The sequence below is a fragment of the Sciurus vulgaris genome (genome assembly GCF_902686455.1).
Source record: "Sciurus vulgaris genome assembly, chromosome: 10".
NCBI lineage: Eukaryota > Metazoa > Chordata > Mammalia > Rodentia > Sciuridae > Sciurus > Sciurus vulgaris.
Window position 1 is genome coordinate 138,995,725 of NC_136470.1, and position 18,754 is coordinate 139,014,478.

Here is an 18,754-nt window from a genome sequence, read left to right on the forward strand (position 1 = left end):
TATGCCGGTGCGGTCACTAGGAGTCCAAGAAACTCACTTCGTGCCTCCTCCTCCCACCAACCACCCGTAGCCCGGGGCAATCAATCACTCCGAGTCGAAGTGACCCTGCCCGTTCCTCCTCCTTCTCCAGATAACCCCCCGGGTGTTCAGGAGCAGTCCCTCTGAGTGGCTCTGAATCCACGTGACCCGCTGCACGGGTCCTCTGGGCCACCGCCCGGAGCTCTGGTGTGGTCCTCCAAGACCAAGCGTCCCACCACGCTTCTCCTCCAGGCAGCCCCCCTGTGTTCAGGAGCTGTCACTTTAAGACCAAATAACTCACCACTCGCCTTCTCCTCTGAGCAGCCGCCTGGAGCGCTAATGCAGTCACTGCGAGTCCAAAGGACCCGCCGCGCTCCTTCTCCTCCTTCTCCTACTCCTCCGGGCAGGCCCCGGGGTTCAGAAGTGGTCAGGGTCCAAACAGCTCGCCACGCAGCCCCTTCTCTGGCAACCGCCTGTAGTTCCCGTATAGTCACCCGAATCCAAGCGGCTGCTCCTCTTCCTCCTCGTCCTCAGGGCAGGCCCCGGGGTTCAGAAGCGTCGTTCTGATTCCAAACAGCTCGCCGCGCGGCTTCTCCTCTGGCAACCGCCTGCAGCTCTGGCGCAGTCTCTCTGAATCCAAGTGGCCACGCTCCTCTCCTCCTCCTCAGGGCAGGCCCTGGTGTCCTGAGTCCACACAGTTCTCCCCGCCTCTCCTCCCCCGGGCAGCCGCCGGAGCCCCAGTGGCTGTTCCGAGTCCCAGCGCTGTGCCGACCGGCCTCCTCTATGGCGCTCCAGCGGGGGGAGGGGCGTCTCGCCGGCAGTTCTACTTCACAAAGTTTCCTGCGTTCCGGGACCCCCGTCCCATCCGGGATGCCCCCCCAGGGGGTGAGAGTCACCCGGCTACTTTGAGTTGGTCCCAAGCGACTCAGTATCTCCTCTCTTGAATCCTGAGTTCTGGAGCAACACGTAATGCAGCCACCCTCTAGGCCGCCATCTTGAAAACCTCGGGAGGAGTCTTTGCACAGTGGCCACCGCGCATCTTACTATGTCCAGCTCTGTGATGCCTGAAGGGGAAGGAAATGGACGCCCGTGGAAGACCCTCTGACGCCGGGCTTGCCAGTGCCCATGTGCTTTCTCTTTGGTTCTCACAACACCCACGTTCCCCATCAAGCTCTGGCCAGTTGATCAAATGCCAGGTGGGTTGAAGACCTGGGCGTCTTCTCCCGGATCCACTGCTGGCCTGCAGGGAGGCCTGCTGTCTCCACAGAGGGTCTGCAGAATACACCGCGGTGTCACGGTAGGAATAACGGCTGCTTAACATGAGCCTGCTCAGGACCAGTTTGACTTCCGCACACACCTCAGGAATCTACCTTTTTCTCTCACACCTTTTCACAGGCAGCGTAGCACTGGACGGTGACTCTGATACAGTTTTGAACGGGAAGCCTTGGGTTCCAGTCTTGGCTCAGCCAAGGGATGGGTGTGTGTTTGGGTGAGTTGCTGAGTCTTCCTGCCTCTGTCCTGGTGAGGCTTGGCTGCCCCAGTGTGTGCCATAAAGGGCACCCGCTGGTTCAGATGCAGTCCCGTTTGTGACCCTGCCTGGTGAGACAGCAGGGAACACAGTTCCAGTTCCTTTTTTCTAAATGGGCATACCTCATTTGATTGTACTTCACAGATAATGCTTTTTTTAAACCAGTCAGAGCGTGCGGTGACTGCCGAACAAGTCTCTGAGCCCCATTTTCCAGCATCGTATGCTTCCTTTCGCGTCTCTGGGCAGCATCTTGGTGATTCCCACGGTATTTCAGACTTCTCATTGTTATTGTGTCTGACATGGTGATGTGACCACTAATATTTGCTGTGGCTGCTGTAATCGTCTGGGGCACCCTGAACTGCTCCCGCGTGAGACAGTGGACTTGATGGATGGACGTGTGTGATTCCCCTGCTCCATCAACTGCTCCTCCCAGCTTGCTGCCTCTCCTGGGGCCTCCCCAGCCCCTGAGACACAGTCGTGAAATTAGACCAATTAATTGCCCTACACTGGCTCCTGCGTGTTCAAGGGAAGGGAAGAGTTGCATGTCCCTCACTTTAGATCAGAAGCTAGAAATGGCAAAGCTCAGGCAGAAGACGTGGAAAATGGAGACAGCTGAAAGCTAGGCCTCTCGCGCCAAAGTCAGCAAGGAAAAGTTCTTGAAGGAAATGAAAAGTGCCGCTAGGTGGACACGTGGGTGAGAAGAGGCACCCTTATTGCTGACATGGAGAACATGTCAGTGTCCTGGACAGAAAAACCAAACCAGCCACGACGTCCCCTAGGCCGGGGCCTCAGCCAGAGCAGGGCCCCAGCTCTCTTCTGTCCTGAGAAGGCTGAGAGGGAGGAAGCTGCAGAGCCGTCTGAGGCCAGCAGAGGCAACTGGTGAGGCTGGGGGACGGGCGTCATCTCCACAGCATAAAAGGCAGGTGAGGCAGCAGGTGCTGCCACAAAGGCTGCGTGGCTTCCAAAAGAGCCAGTGGCCATAACCCAGGATGGTGGCCACGGCCAGCAGTGGATTTCCTGTGTGGAAGAAGGTGCCATCCAGGGCTTCCATAGCTAGAGAGGAGACGTTGGTGCCCAGCTGCAAGCTTCAGAGGACGGACGGGCGGACTCACCATTAGGGGCGGACACAGCAGGTGACTTGGCCCTGAAGCCAAGCTCATTTGCCATTCTGAAAATCCAGGGGCCCCGAGTCCTACTGAATCTACTGTGCCGTGCTCTGTAAATGGAGTGTCCAAGTCTGGATGACAGCCTGTCTGTTTGCAGCATGGTTAAGTATACCTGCTCAGCACCTGCACCTGTCACCCGAGAGCCCTGAAGGAAGGTGTGCTGACACAAACATGGACTTCTGCCCAACAACCAGATCCATTCTGCAGCATGTAGGTCAAGGTGTCATTCTGACCTTCAGTTCTTATTCTTTAAGAAATACATTTTAGGGCTGGGGAAATAGCTCAGTTGGTAAAGTGCTTGCCTTGCAAGCACAGGGCCCTGGGTTTGATCCCCAGCACCGCAAAAAAAAAAAAAAAAAAAAAAAAAAAAAAAAAAGAAAGAAAGAAAGAAATACATTTTACAGGGGTTGGAGTCATGGCTCAGTGGTGGAGTGCTTGCCCAGTGGATGGCTTTAGGGGTTCAAGACTTGGGTGGGGAAATAAATGCACATGTTGGGGAATTAACAAGAGAAGCTGAACGAGGACCTGCGAGGTGGCCAGATGGCTGCAGGCTCATGGTGAGACTTGAATGGAGGAGAAGTTCCTTCTTGGAGTTGAGCAAGGCAAGCAATTCCTGGAGGCGGAGTTCACTCCTGGGGCTACACTGTGGGCCTTGGTGGGTGACAGCCAGGAGTTAAGACAGTGTGAACTTAGTGGGTAAAACAGCTGCAGAGTCTGCAAGGATCCCTGGTGTGGGTCAAATGCTACCCAACAGCATCGCATGCGACACGGGAGCCTTTCCCGAAAGGAAGAGTCAGTCAGTGTGGCAGACTTTGCTGCTGTCTTGTTTTAGGAAATGGCCATAGCCACCCAGGTCTCCAGCAGCCTCGACCTTGGTCACTTGGCAGCCATGACATCAAGGCTGGACCCTCCACCAGCAAAGAGATTCTGACTCACTGAGGACCAAATGCCCCTTAGCATTTTTTAACAGTAGAATATTTTAAATTAAGGTCTGCACATTATTTTTTAAGGTAGTGCTATGGATATACTACAGTGTGGCATAAACATAACTTTTATATACTGGGAACCCAAAGTACCTTGTGTGAATTGCTCTATTGAAATACTGGCTTTGTCGGACGGTGTGGCGCTGAGCCTGTGCACCCGCTGCGCTCGCCTGGGCTTCCGGGGCTCTTTTCTCCAGCTCCTCCCTTGGCGTTTCTTATTGACACCATTTGTTTTCCATGCTTTTGCTCACGTTCAAGTGCTGTCTTCGTACCCTTTGCCGTGATCAGCTCCCCTTCGTTAATGCAGGTTGACTGGTGACCACTAAAGACAGGCGTGTGTGTGAATGCGTCCTTGTTTGGAAGAAGGTCTTCTGCAGGTGTAATGAAGTTAACTGAGGACTTGGAGACGACCCATGCTGGATTAACCCAGTGGGCCTCAATCCAGCGACAGTGTTCTAAGAGGAGGAGAGGACGCAGTCCAAGGGGTGCACGCAGGAGCCGGCCGTGAGGAGGCAGAGGGAGACTGGAGGCCCAGGAAGCGGGGAGCTGCAGAAGCTGGACAGGCAGGGAAGCACCCTGCACCTGACACCCTGGGACCCCCCAGAGGGGTGCAGCCCCGCCCACCCTCCAGTCACACCTCTGACCTCCAGACTTGTGAGAAAACATCTTGGCCAGTGTAAGCCTCCAAGTTCATGGTCTCAGGAAATGCATCCTCTACCGTTTGAGGCCCAGGTGACGTCTCTCCTGAAGTCTGTCCCGAGTCCGCAGGGCAGGCGAGGCGCCCTTCCTTTGCCCGGCCATAGTGCCTCGCACCTGTCCGCTTGCCGCACTGCCTGTGTGCGCTCCCTGACGGGGTGCCCGGCAGTGGCCAGCATTTCTCCCCTGGCACGCAGGTGATGCAGAAGATGAGTTCATATATGCGAGGTGAGCTTTGCTCGCCAGCCCTCTCACCTTTATCAGCCCCTGCCTCTGTGGTCAAGGCCTGCGTGGAGCAGGGTGCCTGGCCCCGTCTGCAGAGCTTGCTCTTCAGCACACGCTCTCAAGTCCCTCTGGGTGCTCGCCTGCCTGCGGCTCTCAGGGGCTCCACGCTCTGGCTTCCAGGCCCCTCCGCTGGTCTTGCCCTCATGGCACCTCCGGGAGAACTCGCGTGCTGACTGTTTGTGTAGCTGCTTTGCTCAAGAGTCCCCTCCCCCCACGGCGGAAGTCCCACTTTCCTTGGTGGAGACCTGCATGACCCCTGAGCCAGGAAGGCCGTGTTCCCCCACTGCCTCCCGGGAGCCCGTGCCTGGTCGTCTGTGCTGTTGTGGGCACCTGTGCAGACCAGGCTGGCATATCTGGGGAGGTGGCTTCACTAGCGCAGTGGGGTGTTGGCTTCTGATGTCAAGAGTTGGCTATTTCCCTCTCTGCATCTCCCTCAGAGCCCGAGGGTGTCCAGGGGGTGGGGTGCCTTGTTAATTGTGTGTGTTGAGATAGTAACTCAATCACGGAACCCGATGTGGGTTCCTGCCCCACAGCATTTGTATGACTTTGCTCTTTACAGGATTTTATGGAAACGACTGCATGATTGGAAAGCCACCCCTTCTGCAGGGTTCAAGTGTAATGGTCCCTTAGCAATAAGTTTTCAAGTGGGTAAATAAAGTTTTGGTGACGAACATGGGAGTTGTTCTGGGGGGAGGAGGACCCATTTCCTCACCTCTGGGTGGGTTGGTCTTGGTCTTGGGTTGTCCTCATCTGGACGCGGGCATAGATTTGTTATGCAAAACCCTTGAAGTTAGTTGTGATCCTAAAATATCTATGTCAAATCATAGCACCAGTGTGCGTTTGGTTTTCTGTAGCTACGCGGAGCTGAAGATAGGAAAGAAATTTTACCTCAGAGTAATCCTCAACCCTGGAAATGTACACAGCACTCCTTTCCCCTCAGAGAAAGAAGAAATTGTTTTAAATAGCATGTTTTTGCTCAGATTTACCAATGGAGGTTTAGAAAATTAGTCTCCAAAATCTCTCTGGCCTTCCTCTACTGAAATCATGAAAACCCAGCAGGAAGTTCGGAGTCCTGAGTTTGAATCCCGCCTCAGTTACTCACTTGGTAACTTGGAGTAACTGACTTGGTTTCTCTAAGCATCTGATTCTGCACCCCAAAGTGGGAAGAGAGTCAAACTTTACAAGGTTCTTGAGGGTCGAGTGCAGTTTCCTGGGGAGCGAGCGGCAGGCAGAGAGGGAGCTTTAGTAAGCAGCAGGCAGATTCTGGAGGACTTTGGGGGAAGACCCAGATGGTATCGCAAGTCTTCTCCAGGAAGTGACAAAGAAGGAAGTCACCAAGCAAGTCCGCCGGGGTCGGAGGGCGGGTTCTGTTCGGTTCTGTTCTCAGGGAATCATTCACGTCACCCCCTTCTTTGCAGAACAACGGGACCACTGAGCACCAGGTAGAATCTTTCATAAGGAAAAAACTGGAGTCACTGTTGAAGGAATCCCAAATTCGCGACAAAGAAGACCCCGACAGCTTCACCGTGAGGGCGTTACTGAAGGCCACCCATGAGGGCTTACACGCGCACCTGAAGCAGGTACCGTCTCTTCCTGGACTCCTCCTTCCTCGGGCAACGCGTGTCATCTGTCGCTCGTGAACATGCTCCCCCGACTTCTCCCCTTTCTGTCCTCGTTTTGCTGGAGAGGTGAAAATTTCCTGCTCACAGTGACATGAGGAATAGGTAAAGGTGGGTAGGTGGGGGCCAGATGCCCCAAGGGCTGCTCCCCTGGGATCCCAGGACGAGCCCTGAGCCCTGGGCTCAGGCAGGGCGCAGGCTGCAGCCACCCGCCCTGTTCACGCCCTCCTTTCTGCCACCTGTCTTTGCCATGGTTGTGCCTGATTGCGACCAACTCCAGCTCTCATGGGACCGCTACCCCTCTAGTCTCGTCTCTGCTCTGAAATCAGCTTGGTTATGTCACTTCGGCGGCTTGGGAATCATTGCAAATGCCTTAACCACACTTTCGGGGCCCTGCATGATGACATTCTCCATCTTTCCAGTCTCGGGTCTCCTTGGCGTCCCACCACTGTCCATGCTGCCACCCTGGCCACACTTCTTTATGTGCTGTGGTGGTCCTCACATTCCGGGACACTCCCTCCCTGTATCAGCTCAGGCCGCCCCGGCGTCCTCTCACCCCGGCCTCCATGTGATAAAGGAGCCTTGATCCCTGGCTTGGCTGGCTGTTCCCTGTACCTCGTCCGTGGTCCTCGGATGTCTTTTCTTTCCTGAGGGTCTTGCTGCTCATTTGCCATTATTTGTTCAACGTCTGTCTTCCTGTCCAGACTGTAGGTTCTGTGAGGAGAGGAATTGTGTCAGTCTTGATAACTGCTATTTTCCTGGCTTATGCAGTGTCTGGGATCTAGGAAGAGCGTCATAAATAGTTGTTGAATGGTTTGGGTCCTGGATGAGATTTTTTTACTTGCTTCCTAATAAAAATACCATAAAAATGGGCAAGGAAGAGGAATTCCCTGTGGAATCTTAAATGTAACTGTAGGCTCCTGGGGACACTGGGCTTCCCTGGGATTGGCTTCACTGATCCAATCTTCTCGCTTCTGCTGCCTGTGCTCTGGAGATCGGGGTTCCAGACAGAAGGAGGATCCTGCGGGGGTCACCGGCTCGGCCCTCAGAGACCACTGGCCTCAGTGGTGGCCCTGCAGACCCTACAGAAGCCTAGCTGTTCAGCTGCTAAGATGTCCCTTAGGCCTCTGATTTCCACAGAAAACCTAACATAGAAGGCGAAGAGAGATGTTGGGTTAGGTGCCTGGCAGGTCTGTTGGCAGAGGGGGCCCAGGGGCTCCATCCAGAGGCTCAGCAGTGTCACCAGGGACCTTTCTTTGTGTTGTCTCTGCTCCATTATTGTCACCCCAAGTCTGGCTCCCTTTCCCCTGGGTGACGGCCAGCAGCCCCATGAGCTTTAGGTCCGCGGGCAGGAGGGCGAGGCCGTGTATCTGCCTCTACCCACGGACCAGCGCTGGTGCTGAGCCAGTCACTGGGGCCTTGGGTGTCCTTCCTGAGACGTGGCAAGGGTGCCTATAGCCTTGGCTTGCTTCTGCCAGAGGGCAGTCACCTGGAGCTGCAGCCTCGGTTCCTCCCGGCCGTGAGCCAGGGTGGCAGGTGGATCTCAGCAAGCCAACCAAAGGTCAGCTGCAGAGTTGCTGCCCTTACAGCTCATCATGTAACTTTGGGCTTTCTTGAAATTTCAATAAATAGTAATAAGCTGCCCTCCAGCCACTTATGTTCAGTCACCCAGAGCCTATAAAGTGACGTTGGCTGGCCTGCTTGATTCTGCTTCTTGTCTTTGTGCCCTCATTGCCCGTCTGGGCTGGTTATTTGCCCCTGTGCTTGGAGGGAAGCTTTTGCCCTACACTTGATCATTTCCATGGGAAAGGCAGCCACAAGTCTTGAACATCCTGGAAGAAGCAAAGGAAGCCCATCTTTCCTTTTCAACTCATTGAAGAGATCCTAAGGATAACTTCCTGTCAGGTAAAATGGAGAGCGAACATTTCAGAGATGCAGAGATGCCCACAACTTATCCCCTTGTGCTTTCTGCTTCTCTTTCTCTTCAATCTGGGCTACCAGACAACACATTGTACTAGGGCACATGCCAGGCACGGAGCCTGTGCCTTCAGAGAGCTGGGCCGTGGGTGCCCAGGTCTCTGGCACTCTGTTCCTCAGGGAGCTGGGCCGTGGGTGCCCAGGTCTCTGGCACTCTGTTCCTCAGGGAGCTGGGCCGTGGGTGCCCGGGTCTCTGGCACTCTGTTCTTCAGGGAGCTGGACTGTGGGGTGCCCAGGCCTTTGGCACTGCTCTGGTACTTCCCAGTGTGGTTGTGGTTGCGTGGTGAGTTACTATGAAGATGAGTGGGTCTGTGCCAGAGGAGCAGGTTCTTCAGTCTACAGCTGCAGATGCACCAAGTGTGGTTCAGAGCCACAGTGAGCCAGGCAGCCCCTGCTGCCTGGACCATCCCTCAGCCTGCAGGCTTGTTCTGCTTGGGCTTTTTCCTGAGAGCCCTGAAGGAAAATAAAAATGAACTTTCCTTTGGGTGGAAGGACTACACCAACGTAGGACAGCTTTCTTGCCTCTGGTTCTTTCTTACCTCTGCGTCGCTGCTGGCCCGGTCCCGTGGCTGACCTGCTCTCTCCCACGATCACCTAGGGAATCATTTGGATGAAGAGCTAAGCTTTGCTGTGGTTTACTTAAGCAAACAAACAAACAAACAAAAGCAGTCCTGTGACCTCAGCGCTTTGCTTGCATTTTATTTATTGTTAGTGTTTAAATCCCCACATAGCAGTGGCGTGACCGTTTTCTTTGTTCCACAGATATGGCTCTCAGAGACTCTTGGTCATTTTCCAAAATTAAACTTTGGATTAGAGCTGCTTTGTGGACAGTCTGGTGGACAGGGCTGAGGGTCAGCACCGAATCCCCTCTGGAGCCGTGGGTAGCAGCTGTGTCCTAGCTGGTGTCCAGGTGTCCATGCCAGCATCCCTTTCCTGCAGCAGACCAGCCACATTTGGGGCAGTGGAGGGGTGGAAAGGAGGAAATGAGCAGAGCCCGTGGGAGAGAGGGTCCTCCTGCCATCCTGCCCAAACTAAGGAGAAAAAGAAGAAGCCGTAATGGTGTTATGCCTTTATTTTCTCAGAATCCAGATGTGAAGGAGAGCGGGAAGAAGTCACACGGGCGATCCCTCATGACCAACTTCGGAAAGCACAAGGTATGACTTCAGAGTGATAAAGATGTGTCCTTCAGGTAATGTGACAATTCTGAAGGGTGGCAGGAGACTGTCATGGTGGACTTGGAATAGGTGCAGATTTCTTAAATAGGATCCAGAAAAGGGAAAGATTGAAATTCAAACTCCCTTAAAATCGGAAGGACGTCTGTTCATCTGAAGCATCAGAAAGCAGGTTGCATCCTAGGCACAAATGCTTTGAATATACGTATCCAAGAAAGGATTTCCATCCTGAATATGTAAACAGTTCCCATAAATCAGTAAAAGGAGCAGGCAGCCTCATTTTCAAAAGATGGGCAAAGGCTTCAACAGACGCTTCACAAAAGCAGCTGTTCAGCTGGCCAAGGAGAAGAGGCGCTGCTTCCTCAGCCCCTGGGAAATGCAAGTTTAGAGGCTGATGCAACCCACTCATGCTTGCTGTGCTGGGTGAGGTCGAGACGGCAGTGCCAAGTGCTGGAGAGGAGGCCGGGAAACCGCGCTCTCTGCTTTGCCAGTGAGTGTGGCGTTTGCGAGGCTCCCCTGACAGCATTGCAGAGCTAAAGCTGCACTGTGGTGTGGCAGTTCCACCGTCAGGCCTAGGTCTAGAGACACAGCCCATATTTATCAATAGTCCTGCAAGGAAACCGTCCACACGGTCCATCCGCAGCCGAGCGGGTGAGGGTGCTGCTCCCTTCACCCTAGGGAGTGCTTGGCAGCCATGAAAAGGACTCTGTGGAAAGCAGTAGATGCTCTCCATGAGCTTGGGGTTGAGAAAGGTGCCAGGCCCAAAGCACCACGGTGCAGCCCCATCTACGTGGGTTCAAAGCCAGGCCACCCCTGGGGCGTGGAAGCGAGGTGAGCCAGGGCCTCCTAACTTCAGGAAGAAGGCGAGGACCTGTGGGAGGGGAGAGTCCGTGCCCCGTAGGAGTGGCTTCCCTTTGTCAGTCACTTTCTGCACTTTCGACCCGGGTGTTCCCAAGTATATGTCACACGTCAAGGAAAAGATAAAAAACGTTCAAGAAACCAGTTTTTGGCTGGTGAGCGGTAAGTTACACGTGGGTTCCTGTGAGCCATTTCTGCTACTGTGAGGAAAGTCGTGCATGGGACTTCCTGCCCACTGGTGGGGTGATTTGTTAATGGGCTGGACAAATTAGTCATGACAAACAAAAATTGAAAACAACCAAAATATCCATCCATGAAGCCTGCGTAAGTCAGCCACGATTCATTTGCATAACGGGCAATTACACGACCATGGAAAGATGATTTCTCTGTAGACCTCAACATGGAAGCATTAAATGAAAAAGTAAGATGAAAAATGGATTTTTGGAATAACCATGATGTGATATATCAAAACTGTAAGTGTGAAAAATAGATCATCAGATCTCCAGATGTTTTGTGCCATTGATGATTCATTTCTTATTTCTGCTTTTTATATTTTTGAACAAAAATGAACTTTAAGATCATAGATGTATTATTGCAATACCTCAGATTACTAACTACAGATTAAATATGCCTATCTGAAATTCTTGCCACCAGAAACATTTTGGATTAAGGATTTGGGGAGCGGGGATTTTGGAATGCTTGCATATATGTAATGAGGTATCTTAGGGATGGAACCCAAGTCTAAACAAAAAACAAAAAATTCATTCCTGCTTCGTGTACACTGTATACACATGGTCTGAAGGTGGTTTTACTCAATATTTTTAGTGTCCCTGTGTTCTGGCTGTGCCCCATCATATGGGGTCACATGTGGAATCTTCCACGTGTGGTATCATGTCAGCTCTCAGAACCTTTCAGATTTTAGAGCATTTAAAATTTCTGGAGTAGGGAAGCTCAACCTTTATATGTGGAATTAAAGAATATTTCACTTCACCTTTGTGTGTGTGTGTATATATGTGTGTGTGTGTGTGTGTATGTGTGTTACTAGGGATTGAATCCAGGCCTGGCACATACTGGGCAAGAGATCTTTAACTAAGGTGCATCCCCAGCCCTGTTTATTTATTTAGACAGGGTCTTGCTGAGTTGCCCCAGCTGACCTTGAACTTGGAGTCCTTCGGAGACTTTTTCATTTCTGAAAACAACATATCATTAAGATTAAGGTGATCGCCCGACATGGGTGTGTAAGGGAGCACTTGAGCTGCTGTAGCCTGAGGACTCAGCATGCCCGCGTCATGAGCATGCATAGTTGTCCACAGGACCTCACGGATCTGCATGATGAATGTCGTTTCCTCTTGCCTTGGAAACTCGTCTGCATAGTTTGCAGAGGGCCTTCTGTGTCCCCTCACTCAGCATCACAATAGTAATCCTGTAACATAGATGTTGCCACACCTGTCTTAGAGACACCCGAGGCAGCCCGGGAGGGCAGCTACCCAGAGCGTGGCGGAGGCTGGGCTGGACATGGGAGTGGACGCTGCACATGGATGCATGCACAGGGACGTGCTCAGGCATGCACAATTCTCGAGAAGGTTCAGTGCAAGCCGTGTTCAGTGCAAGTCTGGTCCCCAATGTAGCCTCTTTTGTTTGTCGGGTATGAGAGAATCTGGAAACTGATGCAGTCACAGCGTGTGGGATGGAGTCCCTTCCAGGTGTCCAGTGCACTCTGTCTAAACTCTTGCCTTTGAATGTGGAAGTTGCCTTTTTGGTGGCAAGGTCTTCTGCGGCTGCTGGGTCCCTCTCCATCACTTGTGTCGTGTGCTGCCTAAGTATCAGAACTGTCCCTGAAGTGGCGGGGATGAAACCACGTGGTCCCCAAAAGGCTTTGTGTCTGAGCTCTGATCCGCCTGGAAGGCCCGATGTCCATCTGGAGCTGTTCAGCTTGTATCCTGGGGCAACGGGTTCACTGTGCTGCTGGAAATAAAATGGGTCATCTTCTCCAAAGAGCAGTGTGACTTGGATGGCTGCTGGGTGTGCTGATCAAACACAGGAACAGTGGCTATTCTTTTCTTCTTGTTCTTTTTTTTTTTTTTTTTTCTAAGTTACTACAAGAGTTTTTTTTTTAAGTGCCCAAACTGCCTTTTATAACTCATTAATCTATAGTGAGTTTCCTCTATGAAATGACATTTTCCCCTTATAATTATTTAACTGTATATTGCAACTTTGACCCTCTCCCTTGCAGAGAACTTCGAAACACAGGACTAGTAAGGCTTTCCTAAGTCTTCAATTTTATGTGGCTTAGAAATCAGTTTTCTGAGCATGAAATCCTCAGTCCTGCATTATTATTTTAATATATATATTGCCATAGACATGCTTATTATTTCATAGTGAAGCAGGTTGCAATATTTGGTCAGTTTTTTTCCCTCCAAGGTAGTCTCTGTGTGTGTGTGTGTGTGTGTGTGTGTGTGTGTGTGTGTGTGTGTATTTTAAAGCTCAATCCTTTCCCTGCGTGCTGTAGATGCACCTGATGTGGTGAGTTTATTAAGTTCACTGTGATTATTTCTGGCAGAAAACCACAAAGTCACGGTCTAAATCCTACAGCACTGACGACGAGGAGGACGCCCAGCAGAACCCTGGCCAGCTGTACAGGTAGGAGACCTCTCATGTCCCCGCCATGCTGCCAGCTTGGCTGTCTGGTTGTGTGTCTGGAGAGGCAGGTCCCAGGGTACGGTGCTCAGATGAAGGTGGAGATCAGCTGGATCCGAGGTGGCAACGCAGGCAGGGAAGTTGCTTATAAAGAGGTGGTGGTAAGCGCCACCTGTGGCAGGTGTCAGGGGAAAGACACCTTCAGAGAGGAGGGAGGGTGGACATTCCTATACGGGGTCTGCCTCTGGAGACCAAGGGCAGGATGGGCGCTGAGCTGGCGTTTGGAGGCAGGGACCTGAGCTCGGATGTCAGGTGCCTGTTCCTCCGACTGCCGACTTTCACATGGGGTGCGTTGGGGTCCTCGTTTGTATCTATCTCTTAGGGTCATTAAAATGATTAAATGCATAGCACAGCAAGCCCTGGCCCAATAAAATAAGTGCTCAAAAATATTAGCTATCAGTTTTTAAAAATCATTATTGCCAGTAGTATTTGTGATGAGTGAAATGGTCATATTTTCAGAACCCAGATTGCTACATATGATCTGGTGTGGCATTTCATTTGTATAATAAATTTCATGAAGGAATGCAAATTATGTCATAGATACATATGAATACAAACACAGACACACACACACATTCTCTGTGCCTGTTCTTTTTAAAGATGAAATTAGAAGCATAGGGACCTGTAGGTATTAAACTTTAGTGCAGAATGAGACTTCATATCTGAGCTCCAGCAGGATATTTATACATAAAATAGTAACTAATGAGTAAGGACCGAGGAAACGTGTGATCCTACCCAAGGGAACAGAAGATCAGGTCCTCGTAAGGGGTGCAGGAGAATGGCATCACTTCCGGAAGGCCTCTGCTGTAAAAGCGTGGGAAAGGCTTTCCTCTGAAACGCGGCAGGGAGGGGCAGGGTTGAATGTTCCCCTGAGAGGTCCCGGTGGACGTCACCTGGAGTCATGCCACACCTTGCTCTTGGGCCAGTTGTGGCATTGCCCATCACAGCTGTCAGAGCCTGAGTGTCTCTGGTGTCCCTTTGGGACTTCATTGACCTGGTCCACTCCTAGGGACAAGATTAAGAAGAGCCTCCCCTAATGCAGAGCTCATTCCAGGAAGAGGTCTGAATTGGAGGTGCTTTATAACTTGTAATCATACCTCCACATTGTTTTGAGAAAGTTACAGAATGTGAGGAGAGCTGGGCATGGTGGTGCACACCTGCAACCCCAGCAGCCTGGGCCGCAGAGGCAGAGACTTGAGGTCGAAGCCAGCCTTGGCAACTTAGTAAGGCCCTAATTTAGCAAGACTGTGTCTCAAAACAAAAAGTAAAAACTGGGTTGGGGATGTGGCTCAGTGGTTGAATGCCCCTGGATTCAATCTTTGATACCCAAAATGAAAAACAAAAACAAAAAGAATATGAGAAAAATGTAAAGAAGAAGAAAGACTTGTAATTGCATCTTTAAAAGAGCATCGCTAGGGAAATTTCGGTGTCTTCCCTTTTAGGCGTATCATCCTTTGGCCCACAGGGCAGGTTCCTGTTCCCCTGCCTGCATCTGCTCCCTGGGAGTGCAGGGGTGGGGGTCCAAGCCCTTCACAACACAGGGAAGTGGGTGCGGTTGGCAGAGCCGCGCGCGGTGGCACATCGGCAGGATGGTGGTGGAAGGAGAGCTCACCTGGGCTCATGCTGGGTTCTCGTCCTGCCCCACCAGGACCAGAAAAGATCCTGATTCTCTTACACAGGGAAAGTGGGGGGACCAGAAGCTGAGCCTTTCCCAGCTCTGACATGTCAGGGCCCCGGGTGTGCTCCACAGGTTGGGCCGCAGGAGGAAGACCATGAAGCTGTGCCGGGAGCTCTCGGATCTGGTGGTGTACACCAACTCCGTGGCCGCCCAGGACATAGTGGACGACGGTAAGGACGGAGCGCTGCCATCCACTGCAGGGAAGCACTCTTCACCTTTCTTTGTCCATTCTGAACCGAGTTTTTTGCTAATCCTATCCCCACTGCACATTTCTGGGACTGTGTAGAACCCATGTGAGTGTCAGAAAAATGATCGCTGATATTTCTGAGCTCCCAGGGAGGGCTGTCCTGATGCTGCTGCTTGCCTGATTGAAGAGTGGGCAGAGAGGTTTCCTGCAGGGCCAGGAGGATTTTAATATTATAAAAAGGCCAGCGCGTCAGAGCAGGGTCTGATGCTGTGGAGAGCCAGCCTGGCTTAATGAACAGATCACAGATGACCGTCCCAAGTGTGAGTAACCAGAAGAAATAACAAATTAATTGGCTAAAATATCACCTTGGAACACCCTATATTTTCTCACTGGAAGTTTTGACTTTGATTAAAGTGGTTTAATCCATAGTTTTTGAGTTCTCACACAAAGCAGAAATTTCAGCAGCGCCGATTCTTTTTTATGGAGCTGAGAAATTCTAGTCCCGGCCTTTCTTACCCTGTCTTGCCTTTCTAGCTGCTCTTTTCCTTTCTCTTCTAGTCCACGGAGTTACTGAATGCGTGTTGAAATAACCTATGGCCACGTGGTGCTTCACACCAATTCTGATTTTAGTGGAAATGGAACATAAATCAGCATCTCGGGTTTTCTCGGCATGTCGTGGTGGAAGGAAGGCAGCCCAGTGGTGGGCCCGATCCTCACAACCTCCAGGATTCCTCGTCCACTGCTTTCTCTCTGCCACGCTCCACAAGTCTCTCTTTTTCTACTTGCAGAAAGATGTCTTTTCTTCCTCTGGGAGTTGGCTCCTTCAGATGGCAACGGTTACACAAAATCGAAACTGATTTCACATGTGAGATTGTGAGAACCCTTAAGAGTCTCAGCAAGTGAACACACATTCTTAAAATTGCCCACAGCTCAAAAACAAACTCGGATGAATGAAGTTTAAAGTACATTTGGTTTAGAGAGTGCATCTTTCCAGTAAATGCCTTTGGAAACCATAAACCTATTGGCTTGATGGGAAATAATCTTTGATATTGTTTAGCTTTTATACTTTAGCTATTTTTGTTTTTAAGTCTCTAAGTGCACAATAGGTGATACATAGCTTATCCTTGTGCAAAATGACACAATTCTGTTAATTACCCTGCAGACAGCAGGTGCCCAAGAGGCCACGTGTGCTAACAAACATGGTGGTATAGCTGTGATTCAGGCCCAGTTGGCTCAGGAAGACTGGAGTCCATCTCTGGGTTTCTTGGGCCTTCTCTCTGAGTCCAAATGCGGATGCCTCAGCTTGCAGAACGAGGCTCTGGGCATGTGTGGGCCTTAATCTGAGCTGCCCTTTTCCATCAGGTCCAGAGGACAAAGGAGTGGTCACTTTAGGGAGAGGGTATGGATGTTTGTTGAAGGAGCGGTGATAGGGCATGGTGGATGTGGTTCAAGGGTGGGCTTGGGAGGAAAGCGGGGAGTATAAATGTCTGGAGGTTTACTCCATCCTGACCCCCAAATGCGCAGTGCCCTGACCCTAAATCGCCAACCTTCCGTGACTGTCCACGCAGAGTCCTTGGAAAAGGCTCCACCTGGTTTACTTCTCTTGTGTTCAGTTTATATGCCTTTATTCATGCATGATCATCCTTGTTTCTGAAACTATATTTCAGTTCAGTGCCCTTGGAACACCCTTTCTCCATTATTATTTTTTGTTTCCAAATAGGTTTTGAGTGGGTCCAGAATTCTATTCAAATCAGCTTTTTTAGAATCAGAAAACCTCACCTTTTCTTTTTTTCTGGATTATCTTTTTCCTTTACCTTCTTGGCCCCTGGATGTTATTCGTACGTGTTTTACACATGTGCCTTTTAAATGAGTGTCTGCTGTCATCAGGAGTAAGTTAGGATCGTAGTCTTATTTCCCCATGGTTGTCTCTGTCTGTATGAGTCATGCCTCTAGGAAATAGTTTTTCTTCCTTAGCTCTCATGCTAAGCAGGCAGACATGCTTTAGTGGAAGATGGAATTCTGGGGAGAACTTGGGACCCAGACATGGACAGGTGCCTTAGCAAATGCACAGTTCTGATTTGGCCTCAGACTAACAAAAAGATCTTTCTTGGCCAGGAATTGCCTCTACCCTGTTGTGTTAAATGAATTAAATTTGTTCTGAAATTGCCTTCACACGTACATTTGTTCTGTGGTCTTTCTGTATGAGGTGAACTGTGCCCTAACACGATAGACCATAACCTACCATCGTAACAAGCAGCCGAGTCTTGGCCAGTCATAGGTGCTGACCACTCACATGACAGGAGCTGTGCAGAGGGGGCCTCTGCCTCAGTTGCCTTTCTGGATGTCACTTTCTTTACTTTGTCTCTAAACATACTCTGCTCATGAAGTGGGTGGGGTGGTGCTGAGCCGGGTCTGATTCTGGGGGTGCCCCCATGCCCGGATTGTTCCTTGTAACTCAACCATTGAATTCAGGGAGACTGCGGTTCTTCACTGGCCAGGGCGAGTCTGCACTCTCTGCTTTGGTGCACGCTGGCATCGCGGCCCTTCGTGAGGGGTTCTTACTTTCTGAGGTTCTCACTTTCCTCTTTTCTTTATTAAAAAACCACCAGGGACCATGGGAAATGTGTTATCCTTCAGTGAAACGAGAGCGCACCAGGTGGTCCAGCAGAAGTCAGAGCAGTTCATGATCTACAACCAGAAGCAGCTCACCAGGATCTACCCCTCGGCCTATCGCATTGACTCCAGCAACTTCAACCCCCTGCCCTACTGGAACGCGGGCTGCCAGCTCGGTGCGTGCCTCTAGAGCAGTACTCTGCGCTCGGGCTCCGCGCACCGCCTTGCCTAATGCTCTTAAACTTTGACCTTGCACAGTGGCACTCAACTACCAGTCCGAAGGACGAATGATGCAGTTGAATCGCGCCAAGTTCAAGGCCAACGGCAACTGCGGCTACGTCCTCAAGCCCCAGCAAATGTGCAAAGGTGGGTGTGAGCTCCAGTCTTGCTCTCAGTGCAGGTGGACTCTCTCCAGGAATGCCCTAGCAAGGCCCCAGCATTGTGCAACATGATGTCAAACATTATTTTATTTCTAAATTGGCATATAGTAAGTGCATGTTTATGGGGTGCAGTGAGTGATGATCGGATGAGGGTGATTGGCAAATCTGTCACCTCAGACTTAGTTCTGTGTGATGAGAACTTTTGAAATCGTCTCCTAGCCGTTTTGAAATATTCATTCAATTGCTTGTCACCATGATGGTCCCGCCGTGCCGTATAGAACAGGAGAGGGCATTCCTCCTGTGCAGCTGCCCCGTCACGTCCACTAACTGTCTCCATCCTGCCCTTCCGCACAGACTTGGTAACCACTATTCCGTTCTCCACCTCTTTGAGATCAATTTTCCAGCTGTGTTGGGACTGCTCCAGCCCAGGACATGCTGATAGCCTGGGCACGGTGGTTCCTTGCTTTTCGAGCTTCAGCTGTGGTCCCCTCCCGCTGACCAGCCTCTGCTTCTCTTGGCCTAGGTACTTTCAACCCTTTCTCTGGGGATCCACTTCCTGCCAACCCCAAAAAGCAGCTCATCCTAAAAGTGATCAGTGGACAGCAACTGCCCAAGCCTCCAGACTCCATGCTCGGAGACCGCGGCGAGGTGAGCTGCGGGGCACTGGGTGGCCAGGGCGAATGCGAGGTTGCTCCATCCTGTTTGCGTTTCCTGTGAAACGTGTTGGGGGGGTGTGCAGAGGTACGTTCATAGGTGGTGTGTACACCGATGTGTTTGTAGGTGGTGTGTGCACCGATGTGTTCATAGGTAATGTGTGCAGAGGTGTGTTCACAGGTGGCCTGTGCACAGGCATGTTCATAGGTGTACAGAGGTGTATTCGTAGGTGGCCTGTGCACA

General features: G+C 51.3%; 1 protein-coding gene across 3 annotated transcripts in view; it reads left to right on the plus strand.

The window, feature by feature from the left end:
* The window catches only part of PLCH1 (phospholipase C eta 1), a 169,490-nt gene that overhangs the window by 138,570 nt on the left and 12,166 nt on the right, over positions 1-18,754 (plus strand). For all 3 annotated transcript variants that reach the window (XM_079156055.1, XM_079156053.1, XM_079156054.1), the window contains 7 exons: positions 6,095-6,256; positions 9,355-9,426; positions 12,863-12,942; positions 14,750-14,847; positions 17,474-17,653; positions 17,736-17,843; positions 18,381-18,505. In XM_079156055.1, the coding sequence (XP_079012181.1) occupies positions 6,095-6,256; positions 9,355-9,426; positions 12,863-12,942; positions 14,750-14,847; positions 17,474-17,653; positions 17,736-17,843; positions 18,381-18,505 (825 nt within the window). The remainder of the gene's footprint in view (positions 1-6,094; positions 6,257-9,354; positions 9,427-12,862; positions 12,943-14,749; positions 14,848-17,473; positions 17,654-17,735; positions 17,844-18,380; positions 18,506-18,754) is intronic.